The sequence below is a fragment of the Salvelinus namaycush genome, unplaced genomic scaffold, assembly GCF_016432855.1.
Source record: "Salvelinus namaycush isolate Seneca unplaced genomic scaffold, SaNama_1.0 Scaffold2166, whole genome shotgun sequence".
Lineage (NCBI taxonomy): Eukaryota > Metazoa > Chordata > Actinopteri > Salmoniformes > Salmonidae > Salvelinus > Salvelinus namaycush.
This window is the reverse complement of record NW_024058971.1, coordinates 11,140-29,549: the sequence shown is the minus strand read 5'-3', so window position 1 is coordinate 29,549 and position 18,410 is coordinate 11,140. Positions and strand designations below refer to the sequence as shown.

General features: G+C 45.5%; 2 protein-coding genes across 5 annotated transcripts; both read right to left on the bottom strand.

Moving 5' to 3' along the window:
* Positions 1–929: 929 nt before the first annotated feature.
* On the bottom strand, positions 930–5,369 carry nudt19 (nudix (nucleoside diphosphate linked moiety X)-type motif 19). 4 transcript variants are annotated; one of them, XM_038984148.1, is made up of 4 exons: positions 4,468–5,369; positions 3,886–4,093; positions 1,471–1,627; positions 930–1,378 (listed from the first exon to the last, which is right to left on the bottom strand). In XM_038984148.1, the coding sequence occupies exons 1-4, from the start codon at positions 5,257–5,259 to the stop codon at positions 1,315–1,317; spliced, it is 1,221 nt and encodes a 406-aa protein (XP_038840076.1). In that variant the 5' UTR covers positions 5,260–5,369; the 3' UTR covers positions 930–1,314. The 4 variants fall into 4 exon arrangements, with proteins under 4 accessions (XP_038840076.1, XP_038840075.1, XP_038840077.1 ...); XM_038984147.1 differs by having other exon boundaries at positions 930–1,627; XM_038984149.1 differs by lacking the exons at positions 930–1,378; positions 3,886–4,093; positions 4,468–5,369 and adding exons at positions 2,572–3,297; positions 3,640–3,878 and having other exon boundaries at positions 1,536–1,627.
* An 834-nt stretch (positions 5,370–6,203) lies between these two features.
* Positions 6,204–16,850, bottom strand: LOC120038369 (b(0,+)-type amino acid transporter 1-like; the record flags this gene model as incomplete). The annotated part of the gene is made up of 9 exons (XM_038984145.1): positions 6,204–6,827; positions 7,295–7,469; positions 7,987–8,136; positions 12,077–12,173; positions 12,336–12,439; positions 12,603–12,726; positions 14,558–14,602; positions 16,054–16,153; positions 16,725–16,850. Coding segments are annotated over 9 exons (983 nt in total), but the record flags the coding sequence as incomplete, so codon positions are not given.
* Between the last annotated feature and the right edge of the window lie 1,560 nt (positions 16,851–18,410).

Sequence of the window (18,410 nt, the reverse complement as noted above, 5' to 3'; positions counted from 1 at the left end):
GCCGGTTGTAATACAGCCTGGAATCGAACCGGGGTCTGTAGTGACGCCTCTAGCACTGCGATGCACTGCGCCACTCGGGAACCCTTTGTCAGGTAGCAGAGCACAGTAGTAGGGAAACCAGTAGCAAGACCTTAGCAGCAAGCCTCTACAGTACAATACATGGGTCAACTCACAAATGGCACCCTATTCCCTATATAGTGCACTACTTTAGACCAGAGCTCTATGGCACCCTATTCGCTATATAGTGCACTACTTTAGACCAGAGCCCTATGGCACCCTATATAGTGCACTACTTTAGACCAGAGCCCTATGGCACCCTATTCCCTATATAGTGCACTACTTTAGACCAGAGCCCTATGGCACCCTATATAGTGCACTACTTTAGACCAGAGCCCTATGGCACCCTATATAGTGCACTACTTTAGACCAGAGCCCTATGGCACCCTATATAGTGCACTACTTTAGACCAGAGCCCTATGGCACGCTATTCCCTATATAGTGCACTACTGTTTACCAGATGTTTGTGTATCTCTGCTGAAAAGTAATTGAGAATAGGGTGCCATTTGAGTGTCAGCCCGTCTCTCAGAGCTGACTGCCGGCGCTGGTTCTCAGGCTGGACCGGGTGAAGGGCAGCAGGTGCTTGTATTTGGGTGTGATGGTGATCAACCCGTCTCTCAGAGCTGACTGCCGGCGCTGGTTCTCAGGCTGGACCGGGTGAAGGGCAGCAGGTGCTTGTATTTGGGTGTGATGGTGATCAACCCGTCTCAGAGCTGACTGCCGGCGCTGGTTCTCAGGCTGGACCGGGGGAAGGGCAGCAGGTGGTTGTATTTGGGTGTGATGGTGATCAACCCGTCTCTCAGAGCTGACTGCCGGCGCTGGTTCTCAGGCTGGACCGGGTGAAGGGCTGCAGGTGGTTGTATTTGGGTGTGATGGTGATCAACCCGTCTCTCAGAGCTGACTGCTGGCGCTGGTTCTCAGGCTGGACCGGGTGAAGGGCAGCAGGTGGTTGTATTTGGGTGTGATGGTGATCAACCCGTCTCAGAGCTGACTGCTGGTGCTGGTTCTCAGGCTGGACCGGGTGAAGGGCAGCAGGTGGTTGTATTTGGGTGTGATGGTGATCAACCCGTCTCTCAGAGCTGACTGCTGGTGCTGGTTCTCAGGCTGGACCGGGTGAAGGGCAGCAGGTGGTTGTATTTGGGTGTGATGGTGATCAACCCGTCTCTCAGAGCTGACTGCTGGTGCTGGTTCTCAGGCTGGACCGGGTGAAGGGCTGCAGGTGGTTGTATTTGGGTGTGATGGTGATCAACCCGTCTCTCAGAGCTGACTGCTGGTGCTGGTTCTCAGGCTGGACCGGGTGAAGGGCAGCAGGTGGTTGTATTTGGGTGTGATGGTGATCAACCCGTCTCTCAGAGCTGACTGCTGGTGCTGGTTCTCAGGCTGGACCGGGTGAAGGGCAGCAGGTGGTTGTATTTGGGTGTGATGGTGATGACGGCAGCAGCGGTGTAGGGGTCCAAGGCTACGATACGGTGCAGTGCTGAGCAGCCCTGATGTAGCTCATCAAGGCTCCGATCGGTGTTCAGGGTCACGTCCATCTGACATGACCCCTCCTCTGGGTACAGCTCGTCACCTGGTGAGTGGAGGACGGACACACACACACACACACACACACACACACACACACACACATACACACACGTTAAACAGTAAAACGACGGCAGTAACCGGATCAAATCAGATTGACAGTTTTGACTTCAACACGAGAGAAAACAAAACACCTAAATTCATCGGGAGAAAAATATAACAAACAAAAAAACAATTTAAAAAACCTAAAGATCTGCTTTTCTCTCAACTGAGGAGGTTGGCTGGGAGCCTAAATCACTCTCCATGAAGTCAAAAGAGCACCGGGTGACGTGAATAAAGGGCACCGGGCGACGCGACTAAAGGGCACCGGGCGACGCGACTAAAGGGCACCGGGCGACGCGACTAAAGGGCACCGGGCGACGCGACTAAAGGGCACCGGGCGACGCGACTAAAGGGCACTAGATGACCCTTCATGTAAACACTAACCTGGGAGGAGTGATATGTAGTAATCAGACCCTTCATGTAAACTCTAACCTGGGAGGAGGGATATGTAGTAATCAGACCTTTCATGTAAACACTAACCTGGGAGGAGGGATATGTAGTAATCAGACCCTTCATGTAAACTCTAACCTGGGAGGAGTGATATGTAGTAATCAGACCCTTCATGTAAACTCTAACCTGGGAGGAGGGATATGTAGTAATCAGACCCTTCATGTAAACTCTAACTTGGGAGGAGTGATATGTAGTAATCAGACCCTTCATATAAATGTAAACACTAACTTGGGAGGAGGGATATGTAGTAATCAGACCCTTCATATAAATGTAAACACTAACTTGGGAGGAGGGATATGTAGTAATCAGACCCTTCATGTAAACTCTAACCTGGGAGGAGGGATATGTAGTAATCAGACCCTTCATGTAAATGTAAACTCTAACCTGGGAGGAGGGATATGTAGTAATCAGACCCTTCATATAAATGTAAACACTAACCTGGGAGGAGGGATATGTAGTAATCAGATCCTTCATGTAAACTCTAACCCGGGAGGAGGGATATGTAGTAATCAGACCCTTCATGTAAACTCTAACCTGGGAGGAGGGATATGTAGTAATCAGACCCTTCATGTAAACACTAACCTGGGAGGAGGGATATGTAGTAATCAGACCCTTTATGTAAACTCTAACCTGGGAGGAGGGATATGTAGTAATCAGACCCTTCATGTAAACACTAACCTGGGAGGAGTGATATGTAGTAATCAGACCCTTCATGTAAACTCTAACCTGGGAGGAGGGATATGTAGTAATCAGACCCTTCATGTAAACACTAACCTGGGAGGAGTGATATGTAGTAATCAGACCCTTCATGTAAACTCTAACCTGGGAGGAGGGATATGTAGTAATCAGACCCTTCATGTAAACTCTAACCTGGGAGGAGGGATATGTAGTAATCAGACCCTTCATGTAAACACTAACCTGGGAGGAGGGATATGTAGTAATCAGACCCTTCATGTAAACTCTAACCTGGGAGGAGGGATATGTAGTAATCAGACCCTTCATGTAAACACTAACCTGGGAGGAGTGATATGTAGTAATCAGACCCTTCATGTAAACTCTAACCTGGGAGGAGTGATATGTAGTAATCAGACCCTTCATATAAATGTAAACTCTAACCTGGGAGGAGGGATATGTAGTAATCAGACCCTTCATGTAAACACTAACCTGGGAGGAGTGATATGTAGTAATCAGACCCTTCATATAAATGTAAACACTAACCTGGGAGGAGGGATATGTAGTAATCAGATCCTTCATGTAAACTCTAACCCGGGAGGAGGGATATGTAGTAATCAGACCCTTCATGTAAACTCTAACCTGGGAGGAGGGATATGTAGTAATCAGACCCTTCATGTAAACACTAACCTGGGAGGAGGGATATGTAGTAATCAGACCCTTTATGTAAACTCTAACCTGGGAGGAGGGATATGTAGTAATCAGACCCTTCATGTAAACACTAACCTGGGAGGAGTGATATGTAGTAATCAGACCCTTCATGTAAACTCTAACCTGGGAGGAGGGATATGTAGTAATCAGACCCTTCATGTAAACTCTAACCTGGGAGGAGGGATATGTAGTAATCAGACCCTTCATGTAAACACTAACCTGGGAGGAGTGATATGTAGTAATCAGACCCTTCATGTAAACTCTAACCTGGGAGGAGTGATATGTAGTAATCAGACCCTTCATATAAATGTAAACTCTAACCTGGGAGGAGGGATATGTAGTAATCAGACCCTTCATGTAAACACTAACCTGGGAGGAGTGATATGTAGTAGCTGTCTGACACCATGCGGACAGGGAGCCACTGTTCACAGCCCTCTGAAGCTCTCTGTCTGGAGAAGCTGTGGAGGTCCAGCAGGGTGGGGAACCGGCACATACGGCTGAGATCATAGAACTGTGGAGGGGCTATCCACATATCTCTGGCCTGGTAGCTGTGGAGGATCTCTGAGGGGGTGGACCACTGAGAGAGAGGAGGAGAGGGAGGGAGAGGGGAGGAGGGAGAGAGAGGGGAGGAGAGAGAGGGAGAGGGGATGAGAGAGAGAGAGAGGGGATGAGAGAGGGAGGGGAGGAGAGAGAGGGAGGGGAGGAGAGAGAGAGAGGGGAAGAGAGAGGAGAGGAGAGAGAGGGAGGGGAGGAGAGAGAGGGAGGGGAGGAGAGAGAGAGAGGGGAAGAGAGAGGAGAGGAGAGAGAGGGGTTTAGGTTGGACTAAGATTAAATGATCAGTTTACAACAATATTATGAACTGATGAAAACATCATGAATGAATACAGAGTCGCTTAACACTTTCAACACCACAATAAAAGACACTTTCACCCTACTAAGCTGTGGTATCACCTTAAAGTGCACAATTTCCTTCTCGTCTTGTAGGGTGTGAGGTGGTGTTTCTTGCAAGCAGCAAATGTAGAAGGCCGTGTCGTACCTCCTCTGTTTCCCGTACACACCAGTAGGGGTCAGCCAGTTACCCCATTCATGCAGAGCCCAGATGTTTGGTAGACACTCCAGCTCCCTGCACATTCTGACGAAGTTAGAGGGGTTCTCGTTTACCAGCACTCTCCATTTAGCCAATTCACTCTTGTCACAGAGATCGGTTATTCTGGTTAATTCGGACTGACTGTATCTGTTGTTCTCGATGCTGTTAAGTAAAGTACTCTCTTCCTCTTTAGGCACGACTAGAAGTACACCCGACTCCTCAAACGTTTCCCTCACGGCACAGATTCTAAATGCGACGTCCCCTGGAACGGGAGAACCCAGTTTCTTCCTGTCAGTGGCGAAGATAGGAGGTCTCGTCTCCGGCGGCTGTTTCACAAATCCCAGTCCAAAATTCGGTGAGCGCCGAAAAGATTTAAAAAGATCAAGCCATTCACTTGAGAAATCTGCCGGATCCACCAGACCGCCGGGAAAGACATAAGCATTCGGCATGAAACCACTCGTACCGCTTCGTTTCAACAACAACACTTCATAGTCGAAGGCTAACCTGTCAGGCAAGTTGGAGTGCCCACTGATCGCAGGTGCAGAGGTGCCTTTATCGACACACCTCGTCAAACTATCTACAGGGAGTTTATGTCTCGTACCAGCAGCTAGTATGACCGTCGCGGCCTCCTTCCAGTGTCTCAGAGCCGTATTCATCCTCTGGTCGTTTTATTCTCTCATTTACAATAATGTTATTCTGAAGCAAAGTCCACATCAACAATGTCAAATGTTATTGTTTTGATGTGTCGTCATACGAGCAGGAAGGTCAAGGGCGTAGAAGAAGAACCGTGTTTCCGGTTTGTTCTGTTACTACGCCACCTACTGTTGTGGATGACTGATCTTACCAAAGCCTCTATCAACGCAGTTCATGGTGGTGATTAAAGTGGGGTGAAGGTTCGAGTTCAGGAAAGTGATTGATGTTTGTGGTTAGTATTTTTTTGGCAAACAGATACTGTAAACTTTTTATAAGATGACAAATGAATTGATTTGTGGGATTAAATTACAATTGAAGGGTAAACTGTTTTATTCACACACACAACAACTCACTATCTACTTTTCAAGTCCAAGAAGAGAAGAGGTTTTGAAACGTTGAATTCAGTAGTATAAATTCTACATTCAGTTTAGAGTGACACGATGACATTACACAGTAGGCAGTATAAGATGAACCGCGTCCCCCAGGTTCAACTGGCCGCTGGTGGACGAGATAGAAGACAACAAGGGACAAATATGTCTTTTAACTAGTCAAATAACTATTAAAACCATAGATATAGATAATATAGAAACCATAGATATAGATAATATAGAAACCATAGATATAGATAATATAGAAACCATAGATATAGATAATATAGAAACCATAGATATAGATAATATAGAAACCATAGATATAGATAATATAGAAACCATAGATATAGATACTATAGAAACCATAGATATAGATAATATAGAAACCATAGATATAGATAATATAGAAACCATAGATATAGATAATATAGAAACCATAGATATAGATAATATAGAAACCATAGATATAGATAATATAGAAACCATAGATATAGATACTATAGAAACCATAGATATAGATAATATAGAAACCATAGATATAGATAATATAGAAACCATAGATATAGATAATATAGAAGTGCATGAGGGATTTTAAACAATGTCGAGGACAAATAAAACGTTTAAAATATAATGACATCATTATGTTCTCTCTAGTCACGTACAAGAGCAGCATATTGTCAGCGTCTCAAATGGCTCCCCGTTTCCTAGGGCCATAGGGAGGGATTTTAGACGCAGGCAATGACCTCCTGTATCCAGTCAGTTAGTTTGGGAACCAGATCATGTAGACGGCTGCTGCCAACCTGCCAACCAGAGCCTCTGTCTCATTATGATACAGTACAGTACCTTCATTATGAGACATTACCTTCATTATGAGACAGTACCTTCATTATGAGACAGTACCTTCATTATGAGACAGTCTGTGCTTTCTAAGTCTGTGTTTTCTAATCATGCGTCTCAAATGGCACCCTATTCCCTATGTAGTGCACTACTTTTGACTAGGGCCTATAGGGTAGTGCAACACAGAGGGAATAGGGTACCATTTGGGACGCAGAAGACATTTGTCCACATTAGTCAGTTCAGGCTGTTTATTATCTTCCTCTATTCGTTGTTGTCAGGAGGAACGACCTCCATCAGCAGCTGGAGGTACGTGGTGATTGGCCCTGCAGGAGAGGAAAGAGGTTAAAGGTCAGATTGGACCAATCAGGCTAATTAAAAGGTTAATAATAAATAACCTTAATAAAAAGGTTAATAAAGGTGACATCAGCCCAATCACAGCATGATCTATAGGCTCTGTGACCTTCTGAGTTGAACTCCACAATGACTGGAATTATCTAAAGGGGAAGAGCTCCACTACCCTCACTGAGGAATAAAACATTTTGATACATAAAAAAGACCCAAGTTGCAGAAGATAATAGTGTCTGCTTCCCAAATGGCACCCTATATTATAGTGCACTACCTTTCACCAAGGCCCATAGGGTAGTGCACTACACAGGGAATATGGTGCTATTTGGGACACAGACAGTGTTGTCTTCAAGTGCACTACAAAGGGAATAAGGGTCCATTTTGGGATAAAGGCTCTCTCCAACACTCCAGTGTCAACAACTCTGAGCAGTGGGTAGTGACTCACTCATGACCCTGCGTGTCCAGCTGAACTTGCGGTGAACGAAGGGGAAGTAGAGCAGCAGACCGCTGAGGATGAAGATGGTACAGTAGAGATACTCCACCTCTGGCTTGTCTATGATAGGTGCTAGGACCAGGTAGCAGGACACTATCACCACCAGCACTGCTATGGGCATGGGACACTGTTGGGGGACAACCAGGACATAACCACTTGTCAGTCTCACAGGAGGGATCTGGGACAGTATTGCTCTAAAAACAGGTTTAAGGGACTCTGGGATTCAGACAAACATCAAAGCGGTTACCACCCCACTTGCTGTGGTAACCAGCTGAGGGACGTGGCTGGAGAAATGTAACCACTCTAATTTATAGACAGAGATAATGGATACAAGGACTGACCATCCATGAGCTCAACATGATAGTTGTAACTATGTTCTTCCAATAGCCAAGAGATGAGGGTCTGCAGGTAACCTACTGGTTAGAGCTTTGGGCTAGTACCTGAAAGGTTGCTAGATCGAATCCCCGAGCTGACAAGGTAAAACATCTGTTGTTCTGCCCCTGAACAAGGCACTGTTCCTAGGCCGTCATTGAAAATAATAATTTGTTCTTAACTGACTTGCCTAGTTAAATAAAGGTTAATTAAACAAAATAAAAAATTAATGAACAGGACTTGGATGTATGGCAATGTGAATCTAGTCTTACCTTGACGGGCCTCTTGAGTTCCTTCCTGGTGAAGCGCATGACGATGAGAGCGAGAGCTGTGAGGCCGTAGAAACCCCACAGGGCGAAACTGAAGAAGTTGATCAGGGTGTTGATGTCTGCTGGGATAATGTAGAATACGGCCAGAATACCCTACAATCACAACAACAGGGTCAACTGAAGTAGTTGATCAGGGTGTTGATGTCTGCTGGGATAATGTAGAATACGGCCAGAATACCCTACAATCACAACAACAACAACAGAGGTGACTCACCACCTGGATTTGGTCTTATCTAACAAAATGTAAAATGGTGTTTTTTTTATAATTTTTTTTACATTGGATAAAAGTAGAGACTCAGAGCTACAAAATGGTATATCATACACTGCATTTGAGGCACAATGGGAAAGTAATTCTGCTTTTTAAGTTGATCAACTTGCCAAAGTGTTTTCTACTGCTCTCCAAAACATTGCTGGCCTGAATTTAGCAGGGAGATCAGTGGGAATAAGTTGTGATGGACTACTTTCTGCACACGGTCAGTGTGAACCGGAGTGACTTGACGACGCGCCGGCCAAACAAGCTGTACGAACACAACAGAGTTAAAGGGCTTCCAGTCTGCCGTGAAGGGTTCAGCCACGTATACGGATAAGAGAAGCTACATTTTCAGATATCATTAAGTTTCACATTTTGTCAGAAAGTCGTTTTTCATTGTAAGTTTTAAAGCGTACTGTTAGCTAGCGAACGTTAGCTTGCTGGCTCGCTACCTAACATTACGTGTATGATCTGTTTCCTTGTTTACTACCTGACTCACTCTGTTTAGCGAATCATGTGAATCTTTAAAGAGATAGGTGGGGCTGTGACTTGAGAGGGTGGGAACGATGCTGAATGGGTGTAGACAAAGAGGAACTCTCCAGTAGGTGTGCCAAAACATTCAAGGGTCATTTTCTCAAAAGTGTGGTTACAAGTTAATCACATTTCAAAGCAGAATTACTTTCCCATTATTCCTCAACTGCAGTGTATGATATACCATGTTGTAGCTCGGAGTCTCTACTTCTATTCAAAGTAAAAAACACCATTTCAAATGTTGCTACTTGAGACCGAATCGAGGTGGTCGGTCACATTTAAGCAACTTGACAAAGTGGTATTACTTCAACAGAACGTTTCCTAAAAGTTCAAATATGGTTACATTTCATTTACATTTTGGTAATGTTCTAGGAACGTTCTCCAACTGGTTTGACATTGGGAATGTTCGAGGAACGTTCTCCAACTGGTTTGACATTGGGAATGTTCTAGGAACATTCTCCAACTGGGTTGACATTGGGAATGTTCTAGGAACATTCTCCAACTGGGTTGACATTGGGAATGTTCTAGGAACGTTCTCCAACTGGGTTGACATTGGGAATGTTTTAGGAATGTTCTCCAACTGGTTTGACAATGGTAATGTTCTAGGAACGTAACATAATAAAACATTCTCAGAACCTCCCTGGAACCAGAGTAAAACATGCTCAGAACCTCCCTGGAACCAGAGTAAAACATGCTCAGAACCTCCCTGGAACCAGAGTAAAACATTCTCAGAACCTCCCTTCAAACTAAAAATGTACGTTCCCATAACTGTTATAATTTTCACTTCCGTTCCCCGAACCTTGAAAAACATTCAGTTTTACCGGTCAAGAAACGTATAGCTTCGTTCCCAGCACAAATGGGGAAACCAAAAACGTATGCTCTGACAACGTCCAAGGAATAAAATGTGCTAGCTGGGGTGGATCTGAAAACAAACTGAATTTCACATAAAAACCTTTAAACTAATAGAAATAAAAACTAATTTAAAAACATAAAACTATAATATCCTTGGTGTTCCGTCTCCTTATTAACACACACAGGAAGGACAGGGGGTGCTGTTTTCACTTTTGGGGAAAATCGTATCCAATTTAAACGGCCTCGTACTCAATTCTTGCTCGTACAATATGCATATTATTATTAATATTGGATAGAAAACACTCTCTAGTTTCTAAAACCGTTCTAATTATTTCTCTAAGTGAAACAGAACGCTTTTTACAGCCCATTTCCTATCCGGAAGTGAGATTTCCAAAAGCGAGGTCTCTCTTCAAGAGCTTGTCTATAAAAGGGCATGTCACTTATGACTGTAGAAACACGTCATACACCTTCCCCTGGGTGTCATGCGGAAGTGAGAGCAGAAATGACTTGATTATCTCGTTCTGGGATTGAATACAACCTCTTGGAGTGAGAGGTCCGCCATTATTTTTTTTTGGAAGGCGCGAAGTTGGACCTGGAATCGCCTCCTGGAAAACCGTCGTTATAGGTGAATATGATCTCCGGCTTCGATTTTATTTGATACATGTCACAATATCATCCTAAAGTATGTTTTTTCAATATAGTTTAATTATATTATTGAAATTTATTCGGGACTTTAGACGTGATGCGTTGGAGGAATTTGTTCAAGAAGGAGAGGTTAGCGCCGCACGGCCAGTGTGCTTGCTAATTCAAGAGGGAAATAGTTCGTTCTGGATCCAAACAAAGACGGTTCTGAACAAAGGACCCCTTGTACAACATTCTGATGGAAGATCAACAAAGATAAGGACCCAATTTGGGATGCTATTTCATATATCTGTCGAACTGTGCTATCGCTACCGTTTGCCTTGAATCAATGCTGTTGTGTGATAGCTATTGTAGTAAGCTAATATAACGATATATTGTGTTTTCGCTGTAAAACACTTCAAAAATCGGAAATATTGGCTGTATTCACAAGATCTTTGTCTTTCATTTGCTATCCACCATATATTTCTCTGAAATGTTTTATGATGAGTAATTAGGTAGTTGACGTTGGTGTCTGTATTTACTCTGGCTACTCCCGTGCTATTTCTGACTGTAGCTATGATGGTAGCAGTAATGTAAAACTGATTTATAGCTCAAATATGCACATTTTTTGAACAAAACATAGATTTATTGTGTAACATGTTATAGGACTGTCATCTGAGGGAGTTGTTTCTAGGTTAGTTAGGTTGGTTCTAGGTTAGTTAGGTTGGCGTTGTGCATGCTACCTGCATGCTACCGGTGCTGTGAAAAATGTCTGTCTGTCTTTTGTATTTGGTGGTGAGCTAACATAAATATACGTGGTGTTTTCGCTGTAAAACATTTTAAAAATCGGAAATATTGGCTATATTCACAAGATCTTTGTCTTTCATTTGCTATCCACCATATATTTTTCTGAAATGTTTTATGATGTGTAATTAAGTAGTTGACGTTGGTGTCTGTATTTACTCTGGCTACTCCCGTGCTATTTCTGACTGTAGCTATGATGGTAGCAGTAATGTAAAACTGATTTATAGCTCAAATATGCACATTTTTCGAACAAAACATAGATTTATTGTATAACATGTTATAAGACTGTCATCTGATTAAGTTGTTTCTTGGTTTCTTTGGTTTGTTCTAGGTTAGTTTGGTTGATTTTGATTTTGCTACCTGTGCTGTGAAAAATGTCTGTGCTTTTTTCTATTTGTTGGTGAGCTAACATAAATATATATTGTGTTTTCCCTGTAAAACATTTAAAAAATCGGACATGTTGGCTGGATTCACAAGATGTGTATCTTTCATTAGCTGTATTGGACTTGTTAATGTGTGAAAGTTAAATATTTCTAAAAAAATATTTTTTGAATTTCGCGCTCTGCCTTTTCAGTGGAATGTGGGAGGAGTTCCGCTAGCGGAACGGGGGGGCGAGACAGGTTAACATTCAGTCATGTCATGGTCATCTTGGCTATTAGAGTAGACAAAGTTACAGTACAATGAGCTGGGTAGAGTTGTAATGAGCTGGTTAGAGTTGTAATGAGCTGGGTAGAGTTGTAATGAGCTGGGTAGAGTTGTAATGAGCTGGGTAGAGTTGTAATGAGCTGGGTAGAGTTGTAATGAGCTGGGTAGAGTTGTAATGAGCTGGTTAGAGTTCTAATGAGCTGGGTAGAGTTGTAATGAGCTGGTTAGAGTTGTAATGAGCTGGGTAGAGTTCTAATGAGCTGGGTAGAGTTCTAATGAGCTGGGTAGAGTTCTAATGAGCTGGGTAGAGTTCTAATATCTCAGACTTACATTGAAGATGAGGGCGGGGGAAGGAGTGAGACGCTTCAGACTGATATAGGACAAGATCTTTACCATGTGACCCTCTCTTCCTGCCACATAGGTCAGCCTGAGGTGGGACAGAGCACAAAGACGTTAGTTCAACGTAATATTGGCAATATGTTTTAACACTTTGTGACAACTGCTGATATAAAACAGGCTTTATAAAATACATTTTGTTTGATTAAATTTGATTAGCAAAAAAAACGTCTTCCTGAAGTTGTCCCTTTACCTGCCGGCAGTGAAGCAGCTCCCATTGGCCGCCCCGAAGGTGGAGAAGATGACAAACAGAGGGACTACCCACGACAGGGGGTACAGCACTCTGTCACCAAAAGTCTAAGGGGCACAAACAAGTCCCTCCGAGGAGACGGGGGGATACAATAAATAAAATGTCATTGTTTGTTGTTGAAAGGCATCTTGTTCTTGCTAAGGGAGATATGATGAGCCAAACCAATGGCTTCCTCTGTCTCCGCCCCTATCTCCATGACGACACTCTTACCACAGCGACAGCGGGAGACTGCAGTAGTTCTGTAGGGGTCATGGCACTGAAGTAGGCAATGTTGACCAGCACATAGCACACAGTCACCAAGGGAATAGCAATGATAATGGCCAGGGGAAGGTTTCTGTTAGAGAGAGAGAGAGAGAGAGACAGGGAGAGAGACACAGAGAGACAGAGAGAGAGAGAGAGAGAGAGAGAGTGTGTTAGTGTGAGATACAGAGAGAGAGAGAGAGAGTGTGAGAGACTACAACCAACACATGGTACACAGACACCAAGGGAATACCAATGATAATGGCCAGGGGAAGGTTTCTGTTAGAGAGAGAGAGAGAGAGAGACAGGGAGAGAGACACAGAGAGACAGAGAGACAGAGAGAGAGAGAGAGAGTGTTAGTGTGAGAGAGACAGAGAGACAGAGAGAGAGAGTGTGAGATAGAGAGACTACAACCAACACATGGTACACAGACACCAGTGTTAGAGGATCATGTAGCACACAGATGGAGAGAGAGACAGAGAGTTGAGAAATCTCTTGTTATCGTCCAACCAGTAAAGGCAGTGGCGCGTGAATGCCAAGGGAAGCCAAGCTTCCACGAAAATCAGACCAATAAAACAAATACAACCATTAAACAATTTATCTTTTGTCTCTGTGTTTTCATCATTTTCCTTCAATTCTCAAGTTGCTGAATCAATTCTCAAGTGGCTGAATCAATCTCATCAGAGAAATCATAAGAGCAAGGGAAACAGCGCCCCTCTGTCTCAGTATGTGTAGCAGATGTATCTGATACTGTCTGGCCAAAATGAGTATGACATGTTGCTGCCGTAGCATTTGATTGACAGATGCCAGCGAGCATTTGACCTCCCTTGATATTTAAAAAATAATAATAATTTGCCAATCAGCGTTGAGATGAGCTCAACTGTGGGTAGTTCTGGTGCACCAAACCCACCCCACAAGGGAGGCCACTTTGGATTTGGCTTCACACCAATCAAATCACATCCTAGGCAAAACGTCATCATTGTCAGAAAAACGTGTCTGTTTCTGGTCTGCTTGTGTTGATGCAGTAGCTAGCTAGCTAAATCAACCCTTTCCTAAACCATGGATGGATGGACACGGAGAATTGGACTTGTGGTTTTAACTTAATTCTCTGTACAGGCCAATGTTTATAACAGCGATTTTGATCGAGCCATAAATGTCCACCACTGGCCTGAGACAATTGATGTTCAATATGTAGCCTAGGTATAGTAGGCTCACGTTAACTAGCTAAATAACTTAGCTGGTTCATTGTTGCCCCGCGAGGAAGCTAGTCTAGTATGTATTTTAGCCAGGTAACCTAGTCTACAAACTAAAAGCGTGTACTTCTCTCTGACAGAGTCATAGACCGTGTTGCGAACATGAAAGAGAGGAGGACGGCACTGGTCTGTTAAACTAGTCTACAAATAGGGTGAGTCAACAAGTTTTTTCATACTTGCACACACAAGTACCACGGACAGCCACATGATATTTAGCTATGTTGATTGGACTAAATTGTTTACGGTATGGTTAGGTTTGTTAAGACTAAGCTTATTATGGCCCAGGTGATTTGATGATGTTTAAATGGTGCAGGAATAGCAGAAGCAGTGGTCCTGTTGTCTTTGTTCTGACTTGTGGTAACTGCGGTTCGAAAATCACTAGTTTAGTAAACTGTCGTAAACATTAACTTGCTTGACCGTGCTGCAGGTCATGTAACTGTTTGTGCGTCCCAAATGGCTCCCTGTTCCTTACATAGTGCACTACTGTTGACCAGGGCCCATCGGGGAACAGGGAGCCATTTTGGACGCACAAACAGTTACATGACCTGCAGCACGGTCAAGCAAGTTGACCAGGGCCCATAGGGTAGTAGTGCACTACTGTTGACCAGGGCCCATCGGGGAACAGGGAGCCATTTTGGACGCAGCCTAAATGTCAGTTGTATGGACACTCACCTGTTTGGGTTTTTCAGCTCCTCTGTTATAAAGTTCAGCTGATTCCTGAGAGACAAAACGTGTTAATAGAACATTCCTGAGAGACAACACGTGTTTATAGAACATTCCTGAGAGACAACACGTGTTTATAGAACATTCCTGAGAGACAACACGTGTTTATAGAACATTCCTGAGAGACAACACGTGTTTATAGAACATTCCTGAGAGACAACACGTGTTTATAGAACATTCCTGAGAGACAACACGTGTTTATAGAACATTCCTGAGAGACAACACGTGTTTATAGAACATTCCTGAGAGACAACACGTGTTTATAGAACATTCCTGAGAGACAACACGTGTTTATAGAACATTCCTGAGAGACAACACGTGTTTATAGAACATTCCTGAGAGACAACACGTGTTAATAGAACATTCCTGAGACTACGGGCCCCCCTGACTAGAGCGCTATGGGCCCTCCTGACTAGAGCGCTATGGGCCCTCCTGACTAGAGCGCCACGGGCCCCCCTCACTAGAGCGCTATGGGCCCCCCTGACTAGAGCACTACGGGCCCCCCTGACTAGAGCGCTATGGGCCCCCCTGACTAGAGCGCTACGGGCCCCCCTGACTAGAGCGATACGGGCCCTGACTAGAGCGCCACGGGCCCCCCTGACTAGAGCGCTACGGGCCCCCCTGACTAGAGCGCTACGGGCCCCCCTGACTAGAGCGCTACGGGCCCCCCTGACTAGAGCGATACGGGCCCCCCTGACTAGAGCGCCACGGGCCCCCCTGACTAGAGCGTTACGGGCCCCCCTGACTAGAGCACTACGGGCCCCCCTGACTAGAGCGCTATGGGCCCCCCTGACTAGAGCGATACGGGCCCCCCTGACTAGAGCGCTACGGGCCCCCCTGACTAGAGCCTAGAGCGCTATGGGCCCCCCTGACTAGAGGGATACGGGCCCCCCTGACTAGAGCGCTACGGGCCACCCTGACTAGAGCGCTACGGGCCCCCCTGACTAGAGCGCTACGGGCCCTGACTAGAGCACTACGGGCCCCCCTGACTAGAGCGCTACGGGCCCCCCTGACTAGAGCGCTACGGGCCCCCCTGACTAGAGCGCTACGGGCCCCCCTGACTAGAGCGCTACGGGCCCCCTGACTAGAGCGTTACGGGCCCCCCTGACTAGAGCGCTATGGGCCCCCCTGACTAGAGCGCTACGGGCCCCCCTGACTAGAGGGCTACGGGCCCCCCTGACTAGAGCGCTACGGACCCCCTTGACTAGAGCGCTATGGGCCCCCCTGACTAGAGCGCTACGGGCCCCCCTGACTAGAGCGCTACGGGCCCCCTGACTAGAGCGCTACGGGCCCTGACTAGAGCGCTACGGGCCCCCCTGACTAGAGCACTACGGGCCCCCCCGACTAGAGCACTACGGGCCCTGACTAGAGCGCTACGGGCCCTGGTCAAAGTAGTGACCTATATAGGAAGTAGGGTGCCATTAGGAATGCAGGTGTAGTCTTACCACCCATCGTAGGCCCAGAGCCCGTTGTAAAACGCCAGGCCAATGGATCCAAAGGAGGTTGAGGCTCCTTCAAATGGGTTGGACAGATTCTCAGTGTTTCCTGGACACAAACGTGACAATATGTACATTTTAATATTCATTATTTTGACCAGGGCCCATAGGGTGTACCCAAAGGTACTACAGTATAGAGTGATATTTGAAACTTCCACATGATAATAAAGGGTACTGGAATAGATGGCAAAGGTCTCATCCCAAATGGTCCCCTATTCTATACAGAAGTGCCCTACTTTTGACCAGGATCCACAGGGCTCTGAGGGATATATATACGGGGCGGCAGGGTAGCCTAGTGGTTAGAGCGTTGGACTAGTAACCGAAAGGTTGCAAGATCGAATCCCCGAGTTGACAAGGTAAAAATCTGTTGTTCTGGCCCCTGAACAAGTCAGCTAACCCACTGTTCTTAGGCCGTCATTGAAAATAAGAATTTGTTCTTAACTGACTTACCTAGTTAAATAAAGGTAAAATAAAATAAATATAAATATAGGGCTCTGAGGGATGTCTGGGTTCTTACTATAAAGGGAATAGGGTAGATCACTATATAGGGAATAGGGTAGACAACTATATAGGGAATAGGGTGCCATTTGGTAGACAGACAGAATGTGTAAAGTACCAACCTTGTGCCAAGAGGACGATGCCCGCCACTATGATGACCAGGATGATGAGAAGCTTGGCTGCAGTGAAGAAGTTCTGGACATAGTTGGCTAGCTTCACACTGAGACAGTTCACCGACACTATCAGAACTGGAGGAGGAGGAGGAAGAGGAAGGAAGGAGAGGAGGAATATTTTTATTAATCCATACGAGACAGAAGTTGGTCCTCTGCTGTAGTCAATCCCTCAGACACAGACACACAGACACACAGACACACACACACACACACACACACACACACACACACACACACACACACACAGAGTCTGGTGAGCAGTTTAGGGGTTACGAGTCTGGTGAGCAGTTTAGGGGTTAAGAGTCTGGTGAGCAGTTTAGGGGTTAAGAGTCTGGTGAACAGTTTAGGGGTTAAGAGTCTGGTGAACAGTTTAGGGGTTAAGAGCCTGGTGAACAGTTTAGGGGTTAAGAGTCTGGTGAGCAGTTTAGGGGTTAAGAGTCTGGTGAGCAGTTTAGGGGTTAAGAGTCTGGTGAACAGTTTAGGGGTTAAGAGCCTGGTGAACAGTTTAGGGGTTAAGAGTCTGGTGAGCAGTTTAGGGGTTAAGAGTCTGGTGAGCAGTTTAGGGGTTAAGAGCCTGGTGAGCAGTTTAGGGGTTAAGAGTCTGGTGAGCAGTTTAGGGGTTAAGAGTCTGGTGAGCAGTTTAGGGGTTAAGAGCCTGGTGAGCAGTTTAGGGGTTAAGAGTCTGGTGAGCAGTTTAGGGGTTAAGAGTCTGGTGAGCAGTTTAGGGGTTAAGAGTCTGGTGAGCAGTTTAGGGGTTAAGAGTCTGGTGAGCAGTTTAGGGGTTAAGAGCCTGGTGAGCAGTTTAGGGGTTAAGAGCCTGGTGAGCAGTTTAGGGGTTAAGAGTCTGGTGAGCAGTTTAGGGGTTAAGAGTCTGGTGAGCAGTTTAGGGGTTAAGAGTCTGGTGAGCAGTTTAGGGGTTAAGAGTCTGGTGAGCAGTTTAGGGGTTAAGAGCCTGGTGAGCAGTTTAGGGGTTAAGAGTCTGGTGAGCAGTTTAGGGGTTAAGAGTCTGGTGAATAGTTTAGGGGTTAAGAGTCTGGTGAATAGTTTAGGGGTTAAGAGTCTGGTGAGCAGTTTAGGGGTTAAGAGTCTGGTGAGCAGTTTAGGGGTTAAGAGTCTGGTGAGCAGTTTAGGGGTTAAGAGTCTGGTGAGCAGTCTAGGGGTTAAGAGTCTGGTGAACAGTTTAGGGGTTAAGAGTCTGGTGAGCAGTCTAGGGGTTAAGTCTGGTGAGCAGTTTAGGGGTTAAGAGTCTGGTGAGCAGTCTAGAGGTTAAGTCTGGTGAGCAGTTTAGGGGTTAAGAGTCTGGTTAACAGTTTAGGGGTTAAGAGTCTGGTGAGCAGTTTAGGGGTTAAGAGCCTGGTGAGCAGTTTAGGGGTTAAGAGTCTGGTGAGCAGTTTAGGGGTTAAGAGCCTGGTGAGCAGTTTAGGGGTTAAGAGTCTGGTGAGCATTCTAGGGGTTAAGAGTGTGGTGAGCAGTTTAGGGGTTAAGAGTCTGGTGAGCAGTTTAGGGGTTAAGAGTCTCGTGAGCAGTTTAGGGGTTAAGAGTCTGGTGAGCAGTTTAGGGGTTAAGAGCCTGGTGAGCAGTTTAGGGGTTAAGAGTCTGGTGAGCAGTTTAGGGGTTAAGAGTCTGGTGAGCAGT

Coding starts and splice junctions, on each gene's coding strand:
- nudt19 (XM_038984146.1), bottom strand. CDS start 3,873: ATGAAGGGTCTGATTACTACATATCCCTCCTCCCAGGTTAGAGTTTAC. Junction 1,628..2,571: donor CTACATATCCCTCCTCCCAG/GTTAGTGTTTAC, acceptor TCCACTCACCAG/GTGACGAGCTGTACCCAGAG.